The 21466-nt window shown below is 45.4% G+C and overlaps 1 protein-coding gene across 1 annotated transcript in view; it reads left to right on the top strand.

Annotated features, from left to right (window-relative positions):
• FSTL4 (follistatin like 4) overlaps positions 1-21466 on the top strand; it is a 495703-nt gene that overhangs the window by 54539 nt on the left and 419698 nt on the right. Inside the window, exon 2 of the mRNA XM_060296220.2 lies at positions 2720-2855. Within this exon, the coding sequence (XP_060152203.1) occupies positions 2720-2855 (136 nt within the window). The remainder of the gene's footprint in view (positions 1-2719; positions 2856-21466) is intronic.

Below are 21466 nucleotides of genomic sequence, written 5' to 3'. Positions count from 1 at the left end.
GAGTCTCTATTTGGTTATTAGACAGATCATCAAAATTGATTTAGACGCAGTATTCTTTTTTTATGAACCGAACTGTCATAAAACTTGGGTTGTAAATTTTAAGAGTGTTGTTGCTGTAGACGGACTGAATTGTCAGTCACCATGAGTATAAAATGACATCTCAGACTCATCTGCCGTGCAAATGAAGTTTGATCTAGTGGTGGCCAAGCTGAAATAAACTTTACAGAGAGGCTGCCTAGGAATATTTCAGTAGTTGGCCTGGCTCGTGTGTTTCCCTGTCATCCAATGAAATCCTACGGGAATCTCAACACAAACCAGACAAAACCAGAGATGACTCCAGGTGCAGTAGGGCTGCAGTTCAGCTTCCTGAAACACATCTCAGAACAGCTGGTTTAATGCCAGAGGTCTGGGCACACCCTCTTAAATGAAGTGATTTGGCGCTTTCCAAAACAATTGAAATGAACAGAATTTATTCTGATATTATCCATTAATAATAAAACATCCAAAATAATTGGTCTCGGATTACTAGGCCAACTGAAAACTAAATACTAGATATTGTGGCTCAAATATTTCATAACTCCAGGGATTGACATCTGTACATTATCTAGAGTAAGTTTTGATTATCTTGCTGTTTTTAGTTTATTTGGGCTTGAAGGCATGAAAAGGGAGAGAAGAAGACCTTTTATATATATGCTCACTCCATGAGCACTGGTTGATGGTGGATAAGTAGGGAAGAATTAATAAAAGTAGAGTAGGAAGCAGTGTCTTTCTAGTTCTAGCTTGAGTTACTCTTGCTGGTTTAAAAAAATTCCGAAAATCCAGCAACTGCTCTCTGCAGTCCCTGGAACATGGATGGCTCTGTGTTCAGAAGAGAATAATTTATGGGGAGTAGGGAGTTGCCCTATTTATTTTTAGAAAAACTGGTTGCAGTCAGGGAAGTCATTTTTATTCTCTTTTAGTCCCAAATGTGATTTTTCCCTCCTCATCCCTGTAAGAACACACACCCTAGCTGGAGCCCCGGACAGGGAGCGTAGCGCTGGGTGGCTGCTGGTAGTGCTGCAGCCCTCTCCCAGGTAGCTGCGGAAGCTGCAGCGTTCTGCTCCACTCTGCCTTCTTCAGAGGGAGGAGCTGGTGCTGACTGTGCTGAGACCATGACCTTCAGATTGTATTTACTGGCCACTCGGACCGTTTCCCCAGTAATTCTAGCTTTCCCTCCAGATGTCGAAGATGAACGGCCGAAGCAACAGAGGTAGGAGTAGGAGCCTGTGGACTCTTTAAAAAAAAAAAAAAAAAAGGAGATGTCGTCTCTTAAAAGATAGTCATAACTTATAACCTTGCCTTTCACAGGCCAGTGTTATATGCCTACAATGTTTAGTTTGACTTCTCTTTCCTGTGGGCATTTCTGTCTCAAGTTGGGGACATGAAGCAAATCTGGGGCAGCAGCTTTATTGGGTATGGAAGGAGCCAAAGGAAACCTGGAATGTGGCAGGAGTGTATTTGTTTGGCAGCCCTGGCATCAGCGCTAGTGATCATTTGATACCTCCCCTTGTGTACAGCAGGGATCCTTCAAAGCTGTTGGCTCTGGGGGTGAGCACGGGTGGACCCCGCAAACAGGCTGTAAGGTCTCTCAAGCAGCTAATCATCTCTGACTCGGACACCTGCTCATGACCAGTCCTAAGCCAAGTGATGGGGGTGCTGGCCTCCAAGGAGCTCTGTGTGTTTTCATCTCCCCAGCCATGAACAGGATGCAGTGTGGACCACATGCAGTTAAGCACTAAATTGTGTGGTGCTCACAGAAATTAATAACTCTTCAAGTTTCCTTGAGTAAGAGTTCTAAATACTGCATGATGAGTTCTATCTGGATATGTTTCTTAGAGATACTGAAATTAAGGTTGGAATATGTTCACAGTGGAAGCCTTAAAAAGTACAGCTAATTGGACAAATGCACCAGTCTGTGTCTTTGTCCTCTTAACACAATGCCCAGCATATGTTAGGGAGTTGAATTTTTATTATAGCTGATCATTAGTTTTTTTTCATCCATGGGATTCTTTGATTACTTTCCATTGTCCATTTCTTAGACAATCTATCAAGTGAGTCTCAGGAAATATCTTAAATGCTACTGAAATCCTATTATCCATTGGATGCTGGGATTCTACTACAAGGACTGGTCTTGAAACAAAAATAAAAATAGTAGACCCTTTAATGCTGTTTTGAAGTTCACTCTCTTGTTAACCGAGGCATCAGCTACGAACAGGGGTGCTACAGATTTAACATGATTCCTCATCAGCATTTATTGAGCACTAGTGTGCCCAGCTGCAAATACTTTCTGAGGAAACAGAAGCGTGGACATAGGGTAACCTAACAGAGGTGCCTCAGCCTTCTCACCCTCATTTGTTCTTGCAGATGTAGTGGCAGGTGCATTTCAAGTGGGTTTCTACATACCAGTTAGCATTTCTAGAGTTCTTACTATGTGCCAGCCCTGCCTCCTTCAGTCCTCACAGCAGCGCTATTGGGTACATATTCTGACCCCATTTTAGAGGTGAATAAACTTAGGCTCCGAAGTATTATAACTTCTCCACAGGAAAACAGAACGGTTGGTGCCAGAATTTAAACTCGGATGTATCTGATTCTGGAGCACAGGTACTCACTAACTAACTATGCCTTGACATGTTTACACTTTGCAGCACTTAGTTCTGAGTGTTTGTCATTTTCTCAACAGACTCAACAAAATGAAACCAGGATGCTTTTGGCTGCATCTCACACTGCTTGGAGCCTCCCTGCCTGCTGCGCTGGGGTGGATGAACCCAGGAACCAGCAGAGGATTGAACATGGGTGTGGGAGAGTCCCGGGAAGAGGTATAGTCACGTCACGGCTGACATGCCATTTAAAACTCATTGCTTTTCAATGTTAGAGTATCTAATTTCCTTTCCACCTTTAGTTTTTATCAAGTAGATTGCAGTGAAAATTAAAATCCTGCCCCCTTTTTGGTAGGGGACAGAAGGAAGCCACGTGTGTTGATAAGGACAGGAGGTTTATATCATGCTGTTAAGTAATGGTCTAAAATCTCTCCAGTGCCAAAAATGTATCCCCAGATGAAGCTATGGTTGCATGTTTTGTCTTCCACACAGACCCACCAGAGAACGGCCTTTGTGTATATTTAATAGCACTCTGAAAGTGCTGACTCATTGGTGGAGCACACCCATGTGAATTAATGAAGTCTTTTAATTAAAAAATATGTTATAAAGGAAATAGACTTCTTTTCAGCTCTATAGATAACAAGAACCAGGCTGAGTAAGAACGGAGGGTAGAGGTCCTAAGGGAGACGGCCTTAACGAACAGATAAGAATGATTAATGGCATGTTAGGTATATATAAATGCTTCTAAAGTGCTTGAAAAACTTGTTCTCAAATACCTCCCGGGAGAGTCTTGCTATCCTGCTAATTGCTTAGTGAACTCTGCTCTGAAGTCGTGAAAAGGAGTCATAAACTGCAACCAGCCCTGCTCAGGTAGTGGGCCTCATGAATTTGGGGCTCATGAGGGATGTAGATTTTCTGCACGTGCTGAGTTTTTTGTACATGCTGAACCTTGAGCAATGACTACACCCTTTCAATAAAACCACCTAGGATTTTCTGGATGACGTGATGAATACTAATTCTTACCTGAGAGCTTTCCAGGGCATCTTAACTGCCACCGTCTTCTGTGATGCCTCCCCTTCTCCTTTTCTCTGTGCGTGCTTCCCGTCCTGTGGAATGAGGAAGAAAAATCACCCCCAAAAGTCAACGTTACCCGGAGAGTGAATAACGATCCACACTATATGGTAGGATTAATGCGTTATTTGAGCAAAAGACACGATTTCTCTTTCATTATTACTTAATTGTAACGCAATCCCAAAGCTACAGGCCTTAATCTTCAGGGAGCTGCAGAAGTAATTTAATGTGCACTCTTCCTGCTGAAGTGCGTGGCTTCCCTTTGTGGCGAGCAGATGATTAAACAGAAACACTGTCTCTCCCATCTAAATCCATGAAGGACACAACTTAATGTTCTTGTGAAAGAGTCTGAAGGCTGACTTGCTAGCGAGCCCAGCATTTCCCAATGGGAATCGTTTAATCGTTATACCCATATCCATACAGAGGGAAAATGATCATTTAAGTCCTATCAATATACTGTTGAATATTTAATAGCAAAGCAAACAGGCAAACACACAGCTACGTGTATTTCGTGTTCTTACTTTCGGGGCTCATTGGCCCACTGTTTTAAATCACTTATTTCAATTAAAAGAGTCAAGCCTATTACGGTGGGATTTAGCTGGAGGTAAATTGAAGGTAAGTTGATATCAACCTAGGGTCTCTTTATTTTAGTTGTTACCACCCTAATTCTTTGTGTACCAAAGAAAGAGTAGATGATGCTCATCCTGAAGAAGTGAGGCTGATTTTATGTTTGGGGGTGCTGTTGTGTTCCCCCCTTCACCCCATTAGGATAGAGGCCCGGAGATGCCATTGTCTCCCAGGTTCGGGAATTTCACTGCTTCGGGAAAAGGAAGTGATGCCTCTGTGGACTCTCAAAGGCCAGAACAACCGCCCTACCCATCCAGTTCTCTTTGCCGTAGACTGAGTTTTTGTGAAGTGTTGTAACTTCTGCTCATTGAGTCTGCTTCTGTCAACTGTTAAATGAGATGATGACAATGTGAATGGGCCCAGGACATAGGGCAGCCTCTGAATGTTTAGAGAGAGTGGGTAGGACATGTAGCGTAACTGGTTAGTTTGCTGACCTTGATGACACTTGATGCACAGCCCCTCTGTGCCCTCACTCACTAGGGTCCTCCTGCCCCAGTGCCGTCCCCTCTTTTTGCAAGTCTGAATCAGCCCCTCTTCCAAGGCCCAGCTCTGGTTCTTACCTTTTCTCTAGAGTCTTCTTTTTTTTTTTTTTTTTTTCCGTACACGGGCCTCTCACTGTCGTGGCCTCTCCCGTTGCGGAGCACAGGCTCTGGAGGCGCAGACTCAGCGGTCATGGCTCACAGACCCAGCCGCTCCGTGGCATGTGGGATTTTCCCAGACCGGGGCACGAACCCGTGTCCCCTGCATCGGCAGGCGGACTCTCAACTGCTGTGCCACCAGGGAAGCCCTAGAGTCTTCTTTGACCACTCTTGGTTACATTTGATCTCTTTCTCTGAACTCCTAGTCTTAGTCTTTCCTATCTTTTTCTTAACTCTTGTATTTGTACTTTAGCATATGGATGAAGCCATCTTCATCTTTCTCTTCCTTACAGCGTCTAATAATTTTAAGAGGAAAATAGAGGCTCATTGAGTTTTTGAGTCAATTGATATTTATTCAACATTTGGTACTAGTCATGTTGTCACCTTGGTGCTTTCAAATTTCACATTAGACTGTCATGTATTTAAATGAGTTTTTATACCTCCCTGCAGAGCAGGCTCATTTTTGGTGTGGACATGAATGGTCCCCCCAGCAAATCTGTTAGCAGTCTGTGGGCCAAGCCAAGCTTGTACCTTGTCAACATCCAAGATAGTCCTCTGTGTAACAGGTTCTAACAGGGTAGTTTCTTCTTTGAATTGTAGCTCTTTATATATCCAGAACTCACTGCCTAAACCATATTAAACTCCTCTAGCAGTTTCCTCAGACAGTCTTATTTTCTAAAAGAATCAAAACCAACAGTTTCCTGAGACTCAGTAAATAAATGAATAAAAACCTTTCCAGGAACTAAATGGTAAAATGTTTCAGTGTGTATTTTCTTCCTGATCGTAGTACTTTCCAAAACATTCATTGACTTAAGCTTTTTTTAAGTACTCGGAAAGCATTAATAAGATTTAATTTGCCTTTCAAGTTATTATACCAATTACTTGAGTGTCCTAAGGGTAAATAAGGATTAAATGACCAATGTGTGTGTGCTTGCACATTTTTAAAGCAATTATAACAATTGTGAATTGTGTTAAATTATTGTTTCATGTACAAAGACTGCAGTTGAAATAGCTTCAAGGAGTTTACCATTTTACAAACGTCGATAAAAAGAAATGTAGCTGGGTGGAGTGCCTCTTTAATAAAGAGCTGAGTGGCAGGGCATGATCTAGAATCCTAATGCAATTCTGAATTCAGAGGAAACAATTCTGAGAAATACAACTTATCGAAATTCTGAAATAGAGTTATATTTTATTTTCCCCCTTTCCCCAATACTCTGGCCAAGATAGATACAGTAGTAAAATCAATATTGGTAGAATTTTATACTGGGGAGACCAAGAAAGTGAGAAGGGATGTGATAACAGTCCCTAGGGACGTCCCTCTTGAGGGGCAGACATTTGTGGGCAGGTCCCCTCCCCTTTGAGTCCTGGATACTGTGTTGCCATCACCCGCTGGGCTCTGGGATTGGATGGGGGCCGTTACACAGCCTTATGCATCCTTCTTGATCTTACTGAACTTTTCCTAAATTGCTCATACCCATGATTTCTAGTCATGCACTAAATATCTGTAAATATTAATATTGGTTCCATTTAAAATTGTTAGCTTTGTATGCCCTGGTGCTTATAGACCCGAGATATGCTTTGATGTCAGACACCATTTGTTCTCAGTGTGTGTGAAGTCTCATAGGAGTCTTGTTGTGTTTTTTTTTTCGGTATGCGGGCCTCTCACTGTTGTGGCCTCTCCCGTTGCGGAGCACAGGCTCCGGACCAGCGGCCATGGCTCACGGGCCCAGCCGCTCCGCGGCACGTGGGATCTTCCCGAACCGGGGCATGAACCCGTGTCCCCTGCATCGGCAGGCGGACTCTCAACCACTGCGCCACCAGGGAAGCCCTCATAAGAGTCTTTGAGGAAAAACAATAGGTAGTAGGAGTGGTATCAGTAGTCAGGATGCTTCCTGTCCTCCCTAAATCCAGGGGTCAGCCTAAGAGAGCAGGATCCTACCCTGGTTGACCAGCCCGTTCCCCTTCTGCAAGTGTTGGCCCCTGACGCTGACTGCACTCCTGTCCCTGTGAGGACACCTTCAAATTACAGAGAACTTAAATGCTCTGGCTTCTTTCTGCGTTGGCTGGGCGTTCAGGCTGCTAAGACTGAGCATTAATTTAAAAAATATTTTTCTTCCGTAATAAGTGTCCTTGTTCTTGCACATTTGATTGCAGTTAAGACAATGTTCCCCTGCCCTTTCTAGTGTTGTTCTCCCCCCACAGCTCCCACCCCATGCCCCTGACTTCCTTTTTTTTACATCTTTATTGGAGTATAATTGCTTTACAATGGTGTGTTAGTTTCTGCTTTATAACAAAGTGAATCAGTTATACATATACGTATGTTCCCATATCTCTTCCCTCTTGCATCTCCCTCCCTCCCACCCCCCCATCCCACCCCTCCAGGTGGTCACAAATCACCGAGCTGATCTCCCTGTGCTATGCGGCTGCTTCCCACTAGCTATCTATCTTATGTTTGTTAGTGTATATATGTCCATGCCACTCTCTCACCCTCTCACAGCTCACCCTTCCCCCTCCTCATATCCTCAAGTCCATTCTCCAGTAGGTCTGTGTCTTTATTCCTGTCGTACTCCTAGGTTTTTCATGACATTTTTTTCCCTTAAATTCCATATATATGTGTTAGCATACGGTATTTGTCTTTTTCTTTCTGACTTACTTCACTCTGTATGACAGACTCTAGGTCTATCCACCTCATTACAAATAGCTCAATTTCGTTTCTTTTTATGGCTGAGTAATATTCCATTGTACATATGTGCCACATCTTCTTTATCCATTCATCCGATGATGGGCACTTAGGTTGTTTCCATCTCTGGGCTATTGTAAATAGAGCTGCAATGAACATTTTGGTACATGACTCTTTTTGAATTATGGTTTTCTCAGGGTATATGCCCAGCAGTGGGATTGCTGTGTCATATGGTAGTTCTATTTGTAGTTTTTTAAGGAACCTCCATACTGTTCTCCGTAGTGTCGTACCAATTCACATTCCATCAGCAGTGCAAGAGGGTTCCCTTTTCTCCACACCGTCTCCAGCATTTATTGTTTCTAGATTTTTTGATGATGGCCATTCAGACTGGTGTGAGAGGATATCTCATTGTAGTTTTGATTTGCATTTCTCTAATGATTAGTGATGTTGAGCATTCTTTCATGTGTTTGTTGGCAGTCTGTATATCTTCTTTGGAGAAATGTCTATTTAGGTCTTCTGCCTATTTAGGTCTTCTGCCCATTTTTGGATTCGGTTGTTTGTATTTTTGTTACTGAGCTGCATGAGCTGCTAGTAAATTGTGGAGATTAATCCTTTGTCAGTTGCTTCATTTGCAAATATCTTCTCCCATTCTGAGGGTTGTCTTTTGGTCTTGTTTATGGTTTCCTTTGCTGTGCAAAAGCTTTGAAGTTTCATTAGGTCCCATTTGTTTATTTTTATTTCCATTTCTCTAGGAGGTGGGTCAAAAAGGACCTTGCTGTGATTTATGTCATAGAGTCTTCTGTCTATGTTTTCCTCTAAGAGTTTGATAGTTTCTGGCCTTACATTTAGGTCTTTAATCCATTTTGAGCTTATTTTTGTGTATGGTGTTAGGGAGTGATCTAATCTCATACTTTTACATGCACCTGTCCAGTTTTCCCAGCACCACTTATTGAAGAGGCTGTCCTTTCTCCACTGTACATTCCTGCTTCCTTTATCAAAGATAAGGTGACCATATGTGCGTGGGTTTATATCTGGGCTTTCTATCCTGTTCCATTGATCTATCTTTCTGTTTTTGTGCCAGTACCATACTGTCTTGATTACTGTAGCTTAGTAGTATAGTCTGAAGTCAGGGAGCCTGATTTCTCCAGCTCCATTTTTCGTTCTCAAGATTGCTTTAGTTATTCGGGGTCTTTTGTGTTTCCATACAAATTGTGAAATTTTTTGTTCTAGTTCTGTGAAAAATGCCAGTGGTAGTTTGATAGGGATTGCCTTGAATCTGTAGATTGCTTTGGGTAGTAGAGTCATTTTCACAATGTTGATCCTTCCAACCCAAGAACATGGTATATCTCTCCATCTATTTGTATCATCTTTAATTTCTTTCATCAGTGTCTTACAATTTTCTGCATACAGGTCTTTTGTCTCCTTAGGTAGGTTTATTCCTAGATATTTTATTCTTTTTGTTGCAGTGGTAAATGGGAGTGTTTTCTTGATTTCTCTTTCAGATTTTTCATCATTAGTGTATAGGAATGCCAGAGATTTCTGTGCATTAATTTTGTATGCTGCTACTTTACCAAATTCATTGATTAGGTCTAGTAGTTTTCTGGTAGCATCTTTAGGATTCTCTGTGTATAGTATCATGTCATCTGCAAACAGTGACAGCTTTATTTCTTCTTTTCCAATTTAGATTCCCTTTATTTCCTTTTCTTCTCTGAGTGCTGTGGCTAAAACTTCCAAAACTATGTTGAATAAGAGTGGTGAGAGTCGGCAACCTTGTCTTGTTCCTCATCTTAGTGGAAATACTTTCAGTTTTTCACCATTGAGAACGATGTTGGCTGTGGGTTTGTCATATATGGCCTTTATTATGTTGAGGAAAGTTCCCTCGATGCCTACTTTCTGCAGGGTTTTTATCATAAATGGGTGTTGAATTTGGTCGAAAGCTTTCTCTGCATCTATTGAGATGATCTTATGGTTTTTCTCCTTCAATTTGTTAATATGGTGTATCATGTTGATTGATTTGCATATACTGAAGAATCCTTGCATTCCTGGAATTAACCCCACTTGATCATGGTGTATGATCCTTTTAACATGCTGTTGGATTCTGTTAGCTAGTATTTTGTTGAGAATTTTTGCATCTATGTTCATCAGTGATATTGGCCTGTAGTTTTCTTTCTTTGTGACATCTTTGTCTGGTTTTGGTATCAGGGTGATGGTGGCCTCGTAGAATGAGTTTGTGAGTGTTCCTCCCTCTGCTATATTTTGGAAGAGTTTGAGAAGGATAGCTGTTAGCTCTTCTCTAAATGTCTGATAGAATTCGCCTGTGAAGCCATCTTGTCGTGGGCTTTTGTTTGTTTGGATATTTTTAATCACAGTTTCAAATTCAGTGCTTGTGATTGGTCTGTTCATATTTTCTATTTCTTCCTGATTCAGTCTTGGCAGGTTATGCATTTCTAATAATTTGTCCATTTCTTCCAGGTTGTCCATTTTTTTGGCATAGAGTTGCTTGTAGTACTCTCTCATGATCTTTTGTATTTCTGCAGTGTTAGTTGTTACTTCTCCTTTTTCATTTCTATTTCTATTGATTTGAGTATTCTCCCTTTTTTTCTTGATGAGTCTGGCTAATGGTTTATCAATGTTGTTTTATCTTCTCAAAGAACCAGCTTTTAGTTTTATTGATCTTTGCTATCGTTCCCTTCATTTCTTTTTCATTTATTTCTGATCTGATTTTTATGAGTTCTTTCCTTCTGCTAACTTTGGGCTTTTTTGTTCTTCTTTCTCTAATTGCTTTAGGTGAAAGGTTAGGTTGTTTATTCGAGATGTTCCCTGTTTCTTAAGGTAGGATTGTATTGCTATAAACTTCCCTCTTAGAACTGCTTTTGCTGTATCCCATAGGTTTTGGGTTATCGTGTCTCCATTGTCATTTGTTTCTAGGTATTTTTTGATTTCCTCTTTGATTTCTTCAGTGATCACTTCATTATTAAATAGTGTATTGTTTAGCCTCCATGTGTTTGTATTTTTTACAGATCTTTTCCTGTAATTGATATCTAGTCTCATGGCATTGTGGTTGGAAAAGATACTTGATACAATTTCAGTTCTCTTAAATTTACCAAGGCTTGATTTGTGACCCAAGATATGATCTATCCTGGAGAATGTTCCATGAGCACTTGAGAAAAATGTGTATTCTGTTGTTTTTGGATGGAATGTCCTATAACTATCAATTAAGTCCATCTTGTTTAATGTATCATTTAAAGCTTGTGTTTCCTTATTTATTTTCATTTTGGATGATCTCTCCATGGGTGAAAGTGGGGTGTTAAAGTCCCCTACTATGATTGTGTTACTGTCGATTTCCCCTTTTATGGCTGTTAGTATTTGCCTTATGTATTGAGGTGCTCCTATGTTGGGTGCATAAATACTTACAATTGTTATATCATTTTCTTGGATAAATCCCTTGATCATTATGTAGTGTCCTTCTTTGTCTCTTCTAATAGTCTTTATTTTAAAGTCTATTTTGTATGATATGAGAATTGCTACTCCAGCTTTCTTTTGGTTTCCATTTGCATGGAGTATTTTTTTCCATCCCCTTACTTTCAGTCTGTATGTGTCTCTAGGTCTGAAGTGGGTCTCTTGTAGACAGCATATATATGGGTCTTGTTTTTGTATCCATTCAGCCAGTCTGTGTCTTTTAGTGGGAGCATTTAATCCATTTACATTTAAGGTAATTATCGATATGTATGTTCCTATTCCCATTTTCTTAATTGTTTTGGGTTTGTTATTGTAGGTCTTTTCCTTCTCTTGTGTTTCTTGCCTAGAGAAGTTCCTTTAGCATTTGTTGTAAAGCTGGTTTGGTGGTGCTGAACTCTCTCAGCTTTTGCTTGTCTGTAAAGATTTTCATTTCTCCATCAAATCTGAATGAGATCCTTGCTGGGTAGAGTAATCTTGGTTGTAGGTTTTTCTCCTTCATCACTTTAAATATGTCCTGCCAGTCCCTTCTGGCTTGCAGAGTTTCTGCTGAAAGATCAGCTGTTAACCTTATGGGGATTCCCTTGTGTGTTATTTGTTGTTTTTCCCTTGCTGCTTTTAATATGTTTTCTTTGTATTTAATTTTTGACAGTTTGATTAATATGTTCCTTTGCGTGTTTATCCTTGGATTTATCCTGTATGGGACTCTCTTGCTTCCTGCACTTGATTAACTGTTTCCCTTCCCATCTTAGGGAAGTTTTCAACTATAATCTCTTCAAATATCTTCTCAGTCCCTTTCTTTTTCTCTTCTTCTTCTGGAACCCCTATGATTCGAATGTTGTTGGGTTTAATGTTGTCCCAGAGGTCTCTGCGACTGTCGTCAGTTCTTTTCATTCTTTTTTCTTTATTCTGCTCTGCAGTAGTTATTTCCATTATTTTATCTTCCAGGTCACTTATCCGTTCTTCTGCCTCAGTTATTCTGCTATAGATCTCATCTAGAGTATTTTTAATTTCATTTATTGTGTTGTTCATCATTGCTTATTTCATCTTTAGTTCTTCTAGGTCCTTGTTAAATGTTTCTTGCATTTTCTCTTTTCTAGTTCCAAGATTTTGGATCATCTTTACTATCATTATTCTGAATTCTTTTTCAGGTACACTGCCTATTTCCTCTTCATTTGTTAGGTCTTGTGGGTTTTTATCTTGCTCCTTCATGTGCTGTGTGTTTTTCTGTCTTCTCATTTTGCTTATCTTACTGTGTTTGGGGTCTCCTTTTTGCAGGCTGCAGGTTCGTAGTTCCTGTTATTTTTGGTGTCTGTCCCCAATGGCTAAGGTTGGTTCAGTGGGTTGTGTAGGCTTCCTGGTGGAGGGGACTAGTGCCTGTGTTCTGGTGGATGAGGCTGGGTCTTGTCTCTCTAGTGGGCAGGTCCACGTCTGGTGGTGTGTTTTGGGGTGTCTGTGGCCTTATTATGATTTTAGGCAGCCTCCCTTCTAATGGGTGGGGTTGTGTTCCTGTCTTGCTAGTTGTTTCCATAGGGTGTCCAGCACTGTAGCTTGCTGGCCGTTGAGTGAAGCTGGGTGCTGGTGTTGAGATGGAGATCTGTGGGAGATTTTCGCCATTTGATATTATGTGGAGCTGGGAGGTCTCTTGTGGTCCAGTGTCCTGAAGTTGGCTGTCCCACCTCAGAGGCACAGCACTGACTCCTGGCTGGGGCACCAAGAGCCTTTCATCCACATGGCTCAGAATAAAAGGGAGAAAAAAAGAAAGAAAGAAAGAAAGAAAGAGAGAAAGAGAGAAAGAGAGAAAGGAAGGAAGGAAGGAAGGAGCGAAGGAAGGAAGGAAAGAAAGAAAGAAAAGAAAAAGTAAGATAAAATAAACTAAAATTATTAAAATAAAAAATAATTATTAAGAAAAAAATTTAAAAACAAAAAATCAGACGGATAGAACCCTAGGACAAATGGTGAAAGGAAAGCTATACAGACAAAATGTCACACAGAAGCATACACATACACACTCACAAAAAGAGGAAAAGGGAAAAAAATAATAAATCTTGCTCTCAAGTCCACCTCCTCAATTTGGGATGATTCGTTGTCTATTCATGTATTCCACAGATGCAGGGTACATCAAGTTGATTGTGGAGCTTTAATCCGCTGCTTCTGTGGCTGCTGGGAGAGATTTCCCTTTCTCTTCTTTGTTCTCACAGCTCCCGGGGGCTCAGTTTTGGATTTGGCCGCGCCTCTGCGTGTAGGTCTCCGAAGGGCGTCTGTTCTTCGCTCAGACAGGGCGGGGTTAAAGGAGCCACTGATTAGGGGGCTCTGGCTCACTCAGGCTGGGGGGAGGGAGGGGTGCGGATGCGGGACGAGCCTGCGGCGGCAGAGGCCAGCGTGACGTTGCACCAGCCTGAGGCGCGCCTTGCGTTCTCCTGGGGAAGTTGTCCCTGGATCCCGGGACCCTGGCGGTGGCGCGCTGCACAGGCTCCCCGGAAGGGGGTTGTGGATAGTGACCTGTGGTCGCACACAGGCTTCTTGGTGGCGGCAGCAGCAGCCTTAGCGTCTCATGCCCGTCTCTGGGGTCCGCGCTCTTAGCCGCGGCTCGCGCCCGTCTCTGGAGCTCCTTTAAGCAGTGCTCTTAATCCCCTCCTCGTGCACCAGGAAACAGAGGGAAGAAAAACTCTCTTGCCTCTTCGGCAGGTCCAGACTTTTCCCCGGGCTCACTCCCGGCTAGCCGTGGTGCACTAACCCCTTCAGGCTGTGTTCACGCCACCAACCCCCGTCCTCTCCCTGCGCTCCAACCGAAGCCTCAGCTCACAGCCCCGCCCGCCCTTGCGGGTGAGCAGACAAGCCTCTTCGGCTGGTGAGTGCCGGTCGGCCCTGATTCTCTGTGCGGGAATCTCCCCACTTTACCCTCCGTACCCCTGTTGCTGTGCTCTCCTCCGAGGCTCCGAAGCTTCCCCCCTCCGCCACTGGCAGTCTCCGCCCGCGAAGGGGCTTCCTAGTGTGTGGAAACCTTTCCTCCTTCACAGCTCCCTCCCACTGGTGCAGGTCCCGTCGCTATCCTTTTGTCTCTGTTTAGTCTTTTTTCTTTTGCCCTACCCAGGTACATGGGGACTTTCTTGCCTTTTGGGAGGTCTGAGTTCTTCTGACAGCATTCAGTAGGTGTTCTGTAGGGGTTGTTCCACGTGTAGATGTATTTCTGGTGTATCTGTGGGGAGGAAGGTGAATTCCGCGTCTTACTCTTCCGCCATCTTCCCGATCCCTGACTTCCTTTTGATTGATTGCCGGGGAAGAAGAGTTGATCACTCCGGCCCCTCCCTCTGTGGGAGTGGAGAAAACCAACTGCCTTCTCCCTGTGGACAGACAGGGTGCAGGCTGGATGCTCAGTGTTTTCCAAGCCTCATCTGCAGTACAGGCCTGCATGCAGCCTTTATGTCTGTTTTCTGCAGAATCACCCTTCCTAAAGACTCCCTGGTACCAACTGCAGCTTTTAAAGCAGATGAGACTCTGGGTGTGGTGTCACAGCAGGAGGCGTGAGTGGGGCCTTTCACTGGGAGTGGCGCACTGGGATGCAGGTGGCACCCCTTATATGAATCCGGGGCTTCTGCTGCGGGGCTGCTTCTGGGAGGGCGAGGCCTCTTCTCTGCTCCTCCAGCTCTCGGCCATGGCTGTCCATTACTGTGTGTCAGAGGGTATGGATGTTAGTTTCTTAGGTAAAATTGGAAGAGCACAGTCTCCCACCTGCAGATGTGAGTAAATCCAATTTCCAAGGTGAAGGGTGGTGGCAGATACTCCAAGCCCCAGGGGACGATGAGCTGATTTCCACCTTCAGAGTTAGTGTGGGCTATACCTACTCCTATCCAGTGTCTTGAGCTTCAATGTGCTTGTGAACAGGCCCTGCAGTCTTAGAGGACGGTGGGCAGAAAAGCCCTAGAGGTATCCTCTGCCACCACCCCCTATGCACACATCCAAGAAGGAGAATCCAGTTGGTGATGAACCCTGGCCTTTTTTAGCTTCTTGCTAACGTGATGACGCAGACTGCAGTCAGAAAAAGGAGAGAAACACAAAGGCTGCAGTCATGCCGAGAAAGAGCTTGCCATGAAATTGGCTTTGAGTGAGGGGAGGCAGGGGCAGGTAGGTGAGGGGAGAGGTGAATTGAAACAGCCTGGGTTTGAGAGTCATTTTCACCTATTTTCAAGCAAGCAGGCAGATAAGAAAACTTAGATCTCTGAACCCAGAGTTCCGCTTACGTACAGGTGATTTAAATCCAGAGGGTCGGCCCACACTCCCATGCTCTCACCATCACTGCCTCTGTGCCAGACATCCTGGTGTCCTGCCCAGTTTCTGTCCCCAGTACCCAGCCAGGCTGCCTTGGGGACCACAACTGCCGGCTCGGTGCTGTGTTTGGGGGTCTTGTTTTCATTTTTGTCCTTGGACAGGGGAAGCCACTGTCTTTGTTCTTTGTGTTGGGTATTTCTCCTCTCTCGCCGCTCCCAGCAAGCCTCCTACTCTGTACCAGTTGCTGCACTGTATTCCCCTTTAGTATTTTGAGATCGTAGTTGACAGAGTTTTAATTGGCTCTGAAAAGTTCTGTGACCCAGGAAAATAAACATTTATGAGTTCACAGAAAGCCATTATTCTTCCTTTCAATTGAGCCTTTACTCATCTAACTATTTTCTGAGTGTCTCTGCTGCTAATAAGCCCTGCCTCTCTAGGAAACTTCCTGCGATTGTAAGCAGGACGTCAGGCCATGTGCTGTCAGTGGGGCCCTGATTTCCGTTGTCCGGGCACTTGGCAGCATCAGCTCTGTTATGCCCCAGTCATCTGCTTGATTTGTTCTCTGTGACTTGTCTCCTGTGGGTTGTCTCTCTTGTTTCCCATTCAGAGAGAAGTGAATGCTGTGTTGGTGTCAGACTCTAGCAGGCCCCCTGTGCGTGACCTCCACTTCCCCATCCTGCAATCCAGGGCCATTGTCCTTCTGTCTCCACTGCTGTGGCTTCTGCTCTGAGCCCCCTGGGAAGGGGAGGGTACTGGCTCCGGAGATGGAGGGCATAGGATGAGAGGGGGCGTCCCATACCTGAGAAAACCACAGCAGGGCCAGGTGCATGCTGTTGGGTGGAGGAAGCAGCCGAGCTGAGCCCCTCAGGGCTTAGAGAAGCCCTCCGTCCATTGGGCCTCCTTTGTTGTGGCCACACACTTGCATCCTGGCCTTAGGCATTTCCTGAGGCAGGAAGGCATGGATGCAGAGAAACCCAATCTCTTTCCTCATGTGGGAAAGAAACCTTGGGGGTTCTTTCTTTCCAAAAGTAAAACCTGGGTATCCTCACTTACTCCTTCGTGTGAGTGGGGCCTCCAGCTTACCCTGGGGACCTAGCCTCATGCTTCGCTCGGGTATTTCAGGGACTATAGTGAAATTCAGAAAATAAAATTAATTTTGCTTCAGCTTAATTTTAAAACGTCTCCCTGACAACCCTTCTGGGCTTGGTAGGGAGTGGTGACACAGAATCCAGCCCTGAATGGAGCCCTGCAGAGTGGAGAGGAATGGGACTCTGTAGAGAAGGGGGTGGGGAGGGGCTGGGCAGCTAGCGGTTTGCCTGGTACTGCTGCTGCTTCTCCAAGGGATGGTGGCATACAATTAGGTTTTGGAGAAAATAGCCCCCAGGGGAAGAGTCTGAGTGTAGTGAGGTTGGATGGAAGTGGGGGGGGGAGTGGGAGGGTGGAGGAAGAGGGCTGTGAAGTGTGATCGTTGGGTCAGTGAGTAGAAGTGGCTGTCTCTGGCTGTTGAGCTGGGGATGACACAGGGTATGTGCCAGAGGCCGGCGGTCCACCTGTGTCTCGTGGCTTGGCCTCTCTGCGGTCCACGGTAAAGCCCGTCAGCCCTTTTACCTGCTCCCAAGATTTGAGAACTGTCCCACTGGGGCAGAACCAAGCAGAGCCCCTTACGCACCGTAGCAGCCTTCTGGCTCAGAAGCACAGTCTGCCACGAGGCTGCATGTCTCAGGGTGAGAACACAGGACTCCCACTGGGCATTGCGTTCCAGGTGTAGCCTGGCACAGCTAGTTCCGTGGACTTGAGCTGCTCCCTTCTCTTCTCTGGGCTTCAGTTTCCTCATGTGTAGAGTGAGGGAGTGGTCAGGATGCCGACTGAGGTCTCTTCTGTGTTGTTTTTACATCTAAATTCTATCGCTGCAGACTGGGCCCCTTTAAAACGTGAGCAGAAGACTCAGTGTCCTTTCAGTTGCAACCCTACCTCTCTTTCTTAATCCCGTGTGGCCAAGCAACAGGTGTGAGGTCTGAAGGTGTGGCCCACCTTGCACCAAGTCTCCTTGGGTGCACTCCTCTGGGAAGGGATAGCGGGTGAGGAGTTCATGGAGACCATGTGGGGTGGAACCATATGGGCTCTGTTTGACCGGAAACACTCCCCCGACCTTCATACAGACCCGGGTTCAAAGAAGGCCCCCTGGGTTAAGTGCTGATGCCACAACCACCAGCGACCTGCTGGTGTCAGGGAGAGAAGTCCTTAGCGTACTGAGCCGGAAAGGAACGGGAATTGATTGTCTTATTCAGTGTCTAACAACGGCTAAATATCTGCTGTGTGCTGGAACTGTGCTCAGAGAAGGGGTTCCTAGACCGTTTGACTTCAAGAGGAGAAAAATGAAAACTTTTTAAAGAATAAACTCAGCCACCTCCTGGAATCCCTATCACCTCTTTATTTATTTCATTATTTATACTTTCTTATTTATAAAAAGGAATAAAGGCCAGACTTGCAGAACAACATGCAGTCCATCCCCCAGAAGCCTTCCCCAGGCACATTCTGTATTGCCTGTGCGGGTGTGTTGTGTCAGAGTCACAACAATTACACTCACAATGTAGTTGTGAATCACAGGAACATTGACCTAGATCATAGGGAACTGAGACACACTGAAGCGTTTGGTGGCCTGGCCTTGAATTTCCTGGCGAGCTGGAGTGTAAGCCCTGTTGAGACACCACGTCCCAGACCTAGGTCCAGTGTTATTCTCTTCAGCGCCTGTCCTAATGTCATGGCTGGAAAGACCTAGCTCCAAGATAGGTAGGATGGATGCTCATCCCAGAAAGAGGCCCCTGGGCCCTCTGCGTAGGTGGCAGGGGTGTCCCCCTGCAGATAGGTTTCCATTGTCCATCCCGCACAAGTCTATGTGGAGGTTACAGGTGTGGCTGGGTTTAAAGGGAGACCGGGGTGCAGGATTTCTTGTTCATGGTTTTGAAAATTTCTTGCTATCTCTTTAATCTGCTCATGAAAACTGACACACCACTGCTATTTGGCGGACAACGTCTTCCTCCTAATAAAAGGCATTCTCGTTTTACTCCTAGTCAGGAATAAGAAAACTCAGCGCTTGCTCTTGGCTGGAGTGAAGAATGGAGGGTGAGTGACCTGTGGGACTTGGGTCTTCCCTTGGCCAGAGGGTGCATTTCAGCTTGACTCTGTGCAGGGTAGCAGTGGAGAAGCTGGTGCTGATGAGAGGCTGAGGCTGGCCTGCAGGGAACCCCCATTGGCTTCCTTCCAGTTGCAGGAGCTTCTAGAAAGGCACCTGAGTGATTGCTTGATGCTTCTTCACCTGGAGGCTGAGCCCTGCTTTTCCCCCCTCCCCAGTGTTCCAAGAAGGTCTTGAGTTCAAACTGAAACCCTTCTGAGGGCTTAGTTGGAAAGGAGAGCTGCCACGGTTACTTTGGTTAAAATACTTTAATCATTGAGGGTTTGTATTGGGGTAGAAAGTGTATGTGTGTATTTTTTGAAGAGTTGAGAAGTCGTCCCTCTATTTCTCAGAAAAGTCCTCCAGTGAGCCCTTAACATAGTAGGAAGTAGATTAAAGAACCACGTTTGCTGCCCACCTAACCAGCTATGAGGGAGGTGGCAGGTGCCAGCGTCACCACCCAGGTTTCGGCCCCAGCCTCTGGAGCATAGCCTGCTTTTCTGACCACACATCTCTCCCTGCTCAGGCTGAGAGTTCTCTGTGCTCTGGCTTGTCGGCTGGTGGTGGGCAAGCTCCTGGCACAGACAGCTTGATGCAGACAGCTGTCCCTGCCATGTCCTAACTGAACCCTGCACATTCTACATTTCCTCTTTCTCTTCCACAATGTTTGTTGTTGCTTTAAAACCCCATAGCTGCTTTTTCCAGCTGGGGCCAAATCACTCACTTGCTGCTCTGCTTGTCTGCACTGCTTCCTAAGGGACCTCCAGTCCTGCCTTTGACTCAGGGGCCCCTCACGTTGGAGGGCCCAGTGGTTCAGATCTGCTTCTCCCCTTCCAGCTGTGTGGCCGAGAGAAGTTCCTTACTCTCTGACCTTCAGGTTAGCATTGAGTAAAAATAAAAGCCCCGGTTTCCGAGTTGTCATGAGGACTAAGGTGGTGCATGTAAAACCCGTCATGGACACCTGCTCAGAACGTGGCAGCCAGAGCTGCAGTTTGTGTCCGTGATCTCAGAACCCCATGAAGTACCCATCAAGAAGACCGTGCACTTCTCTTGCGCCGAGGGCTGGCGTGTCACCGCCAGCTGCAGTGCTTCTCACTCAGTGTTTAGCAAGGTAGCTCTTGGGGTGGGAAGGTCCTCTTTCTGGTGGAATGGCCAGTATCCTGGGGTCTGGGACCCTGGGTCCCCAGTGTCCAGGGGAGCTTGGTACACAAGGATGTTCAGATACTTGTCAAGTAGGTGAATGAGTCAGCGATCTTTTATTATTGTTTTGGCATCACGTAGGGATTTAGACCAGGTGACTTGAGTTTCTAGGACTCCTTACAGAAGAAATCCCAGGAGAGACCAGGCTGTTCTTTGGTTTCCACTTGTAGTAGAATCCCGTCACAGTTTCAAATCTTTCCATCATCCTTACTGAATCGGTAGAAGCTTAAGGGCGTCCTATGGGTTGTGTATGGGGAACGAGGATGGAATCCCTGACTCATTTGCTGTCTCCTTGTTCGAGTGGTCTGAGGGCCTGCCTGACCCTGACGGTCCCTTCTGCGAAGAGGCCAACACACCAGGCGAGCACACCAGACCCTCACCCGAAACGGAAACCTTAGAGCGCAACGTACACTCACATGCAGGACGTTCTGTTTGTGCTTCAAATTTTCAGGATGAGCAGAAATAGTCTGTGGCTCCAGGGAGGGTGGCTGCCAACTGTCCCCACAAAGGGAGGAAGGGATTGAGGGCAGTGAGAATGGAAGTTGCCTTCGGGGATTTTGTTAAATAGCTGTTAAGACTCCTGATGGCTTTCCTTGACGCTAAGTCTTAGGTCAGTTGGAGTAAAAGCTTGCTTAAGCTGTTCTATCATTTAAAGCTTGCTCTCTGAATAAAGAAAACAGAACTCTTGCCATTTATTTACCTTTCTAACCTTGCATTTAAAACATGCTGGAAAACTTCCTCTGTAAGCAAGGACCTCAGGTTTCTGTGGTTTTGCTGATGTCACATTTTGTGCATTCATTCCAGGGAATTAGACTTTCACGTGGAGACCCTAGGAGATGTCAAACGGGAGAGGCCTGCCAGGCGATGCTCTAATTGCAGTGCTTCTAAAATGTGCCCCACTGGGGCTCCTCTTCCTCCTCCACTCTCTCCTGTTTGGTTGTTACATATGCTGTTGTTTTCACTGTAGCATTTGGCTGTGAAGAATGGGATTCTCTGCCTCGTGCCTGGGTGTTCATCCCCTGGCAGTGTAGCTGAGGAGTATGTCTTTGTTTCCCAAAGCAGAACTTCCGACTTGACCTTCTCAGGATGCTATGCACCTACCTTGTATGGGTCTCTCGACCCTGGGATGTCTAGGCCAACTGGGATGTCGGGTGGTCTTAAATCTTAGTCATCAGTAGGTATCCACTGAGCACCCCTCTGTGTGCTTGGCCCGGTTCTAGGGCCAACTGGATGAAGAGAAATGGGATTTGTGATTCTGTTCTTGGGGCTTGAGGACCAGTGGGGCATGAGAGTGGGGTGGGGAATTGGGAGGGTGATGGAGGACTTGGCTATTGCTGAACAGAATAACAGAGTTAGCAGAAGGAATTTAACCCTATGTCAACTTTAGCCCAAAGGAAATCAGGTATCTTTCTTGAGTAATAAAGGAGGAAGTAACTCCCGCCTTCCCTGGTTTCACTGGTCCACCCCTGGTCCCAGAGCAGGATGCTTGTTCTCACAGTCCAGACTTTCTCCTCTCCAGCGGGGTTGTGACTGACGGCAAATCTAGTATCACAGGTTCATCCACAGCCCATGACTCAGCTTCTCTGGAGCCCTCAGAGGGTTGCTTGGGGGCTGGAAGAAGCTGGCATCTCAGGGTGTCACACCCACAGGCTGGACACAGTGGTGACTGTAGTAGCTGGTGGTGTCCAGGGCTCAGAACTTCAACCAGAGCCCCCCA

The sequence above is a fragment of the Globicephala melas genome, chromosome 3 (assembly GCF_963455315.2).
Source record: "Globicephala melas chromosome 3, mGloMel1.2, whole genome shotgun sequence".
In the NCBI taxonomy this organism is placed as follows: Eukaryota; Metazoa; Chordata; class Mammalia; order Artiodactyla; family Delphinidae; genus Globicephala; species Globicephala melas.
The sequence above is the reverse complement of the archived record's forward strand: the minus strand, read 5'-3'. Positions and strand labels throughout refer to the sequence as shown.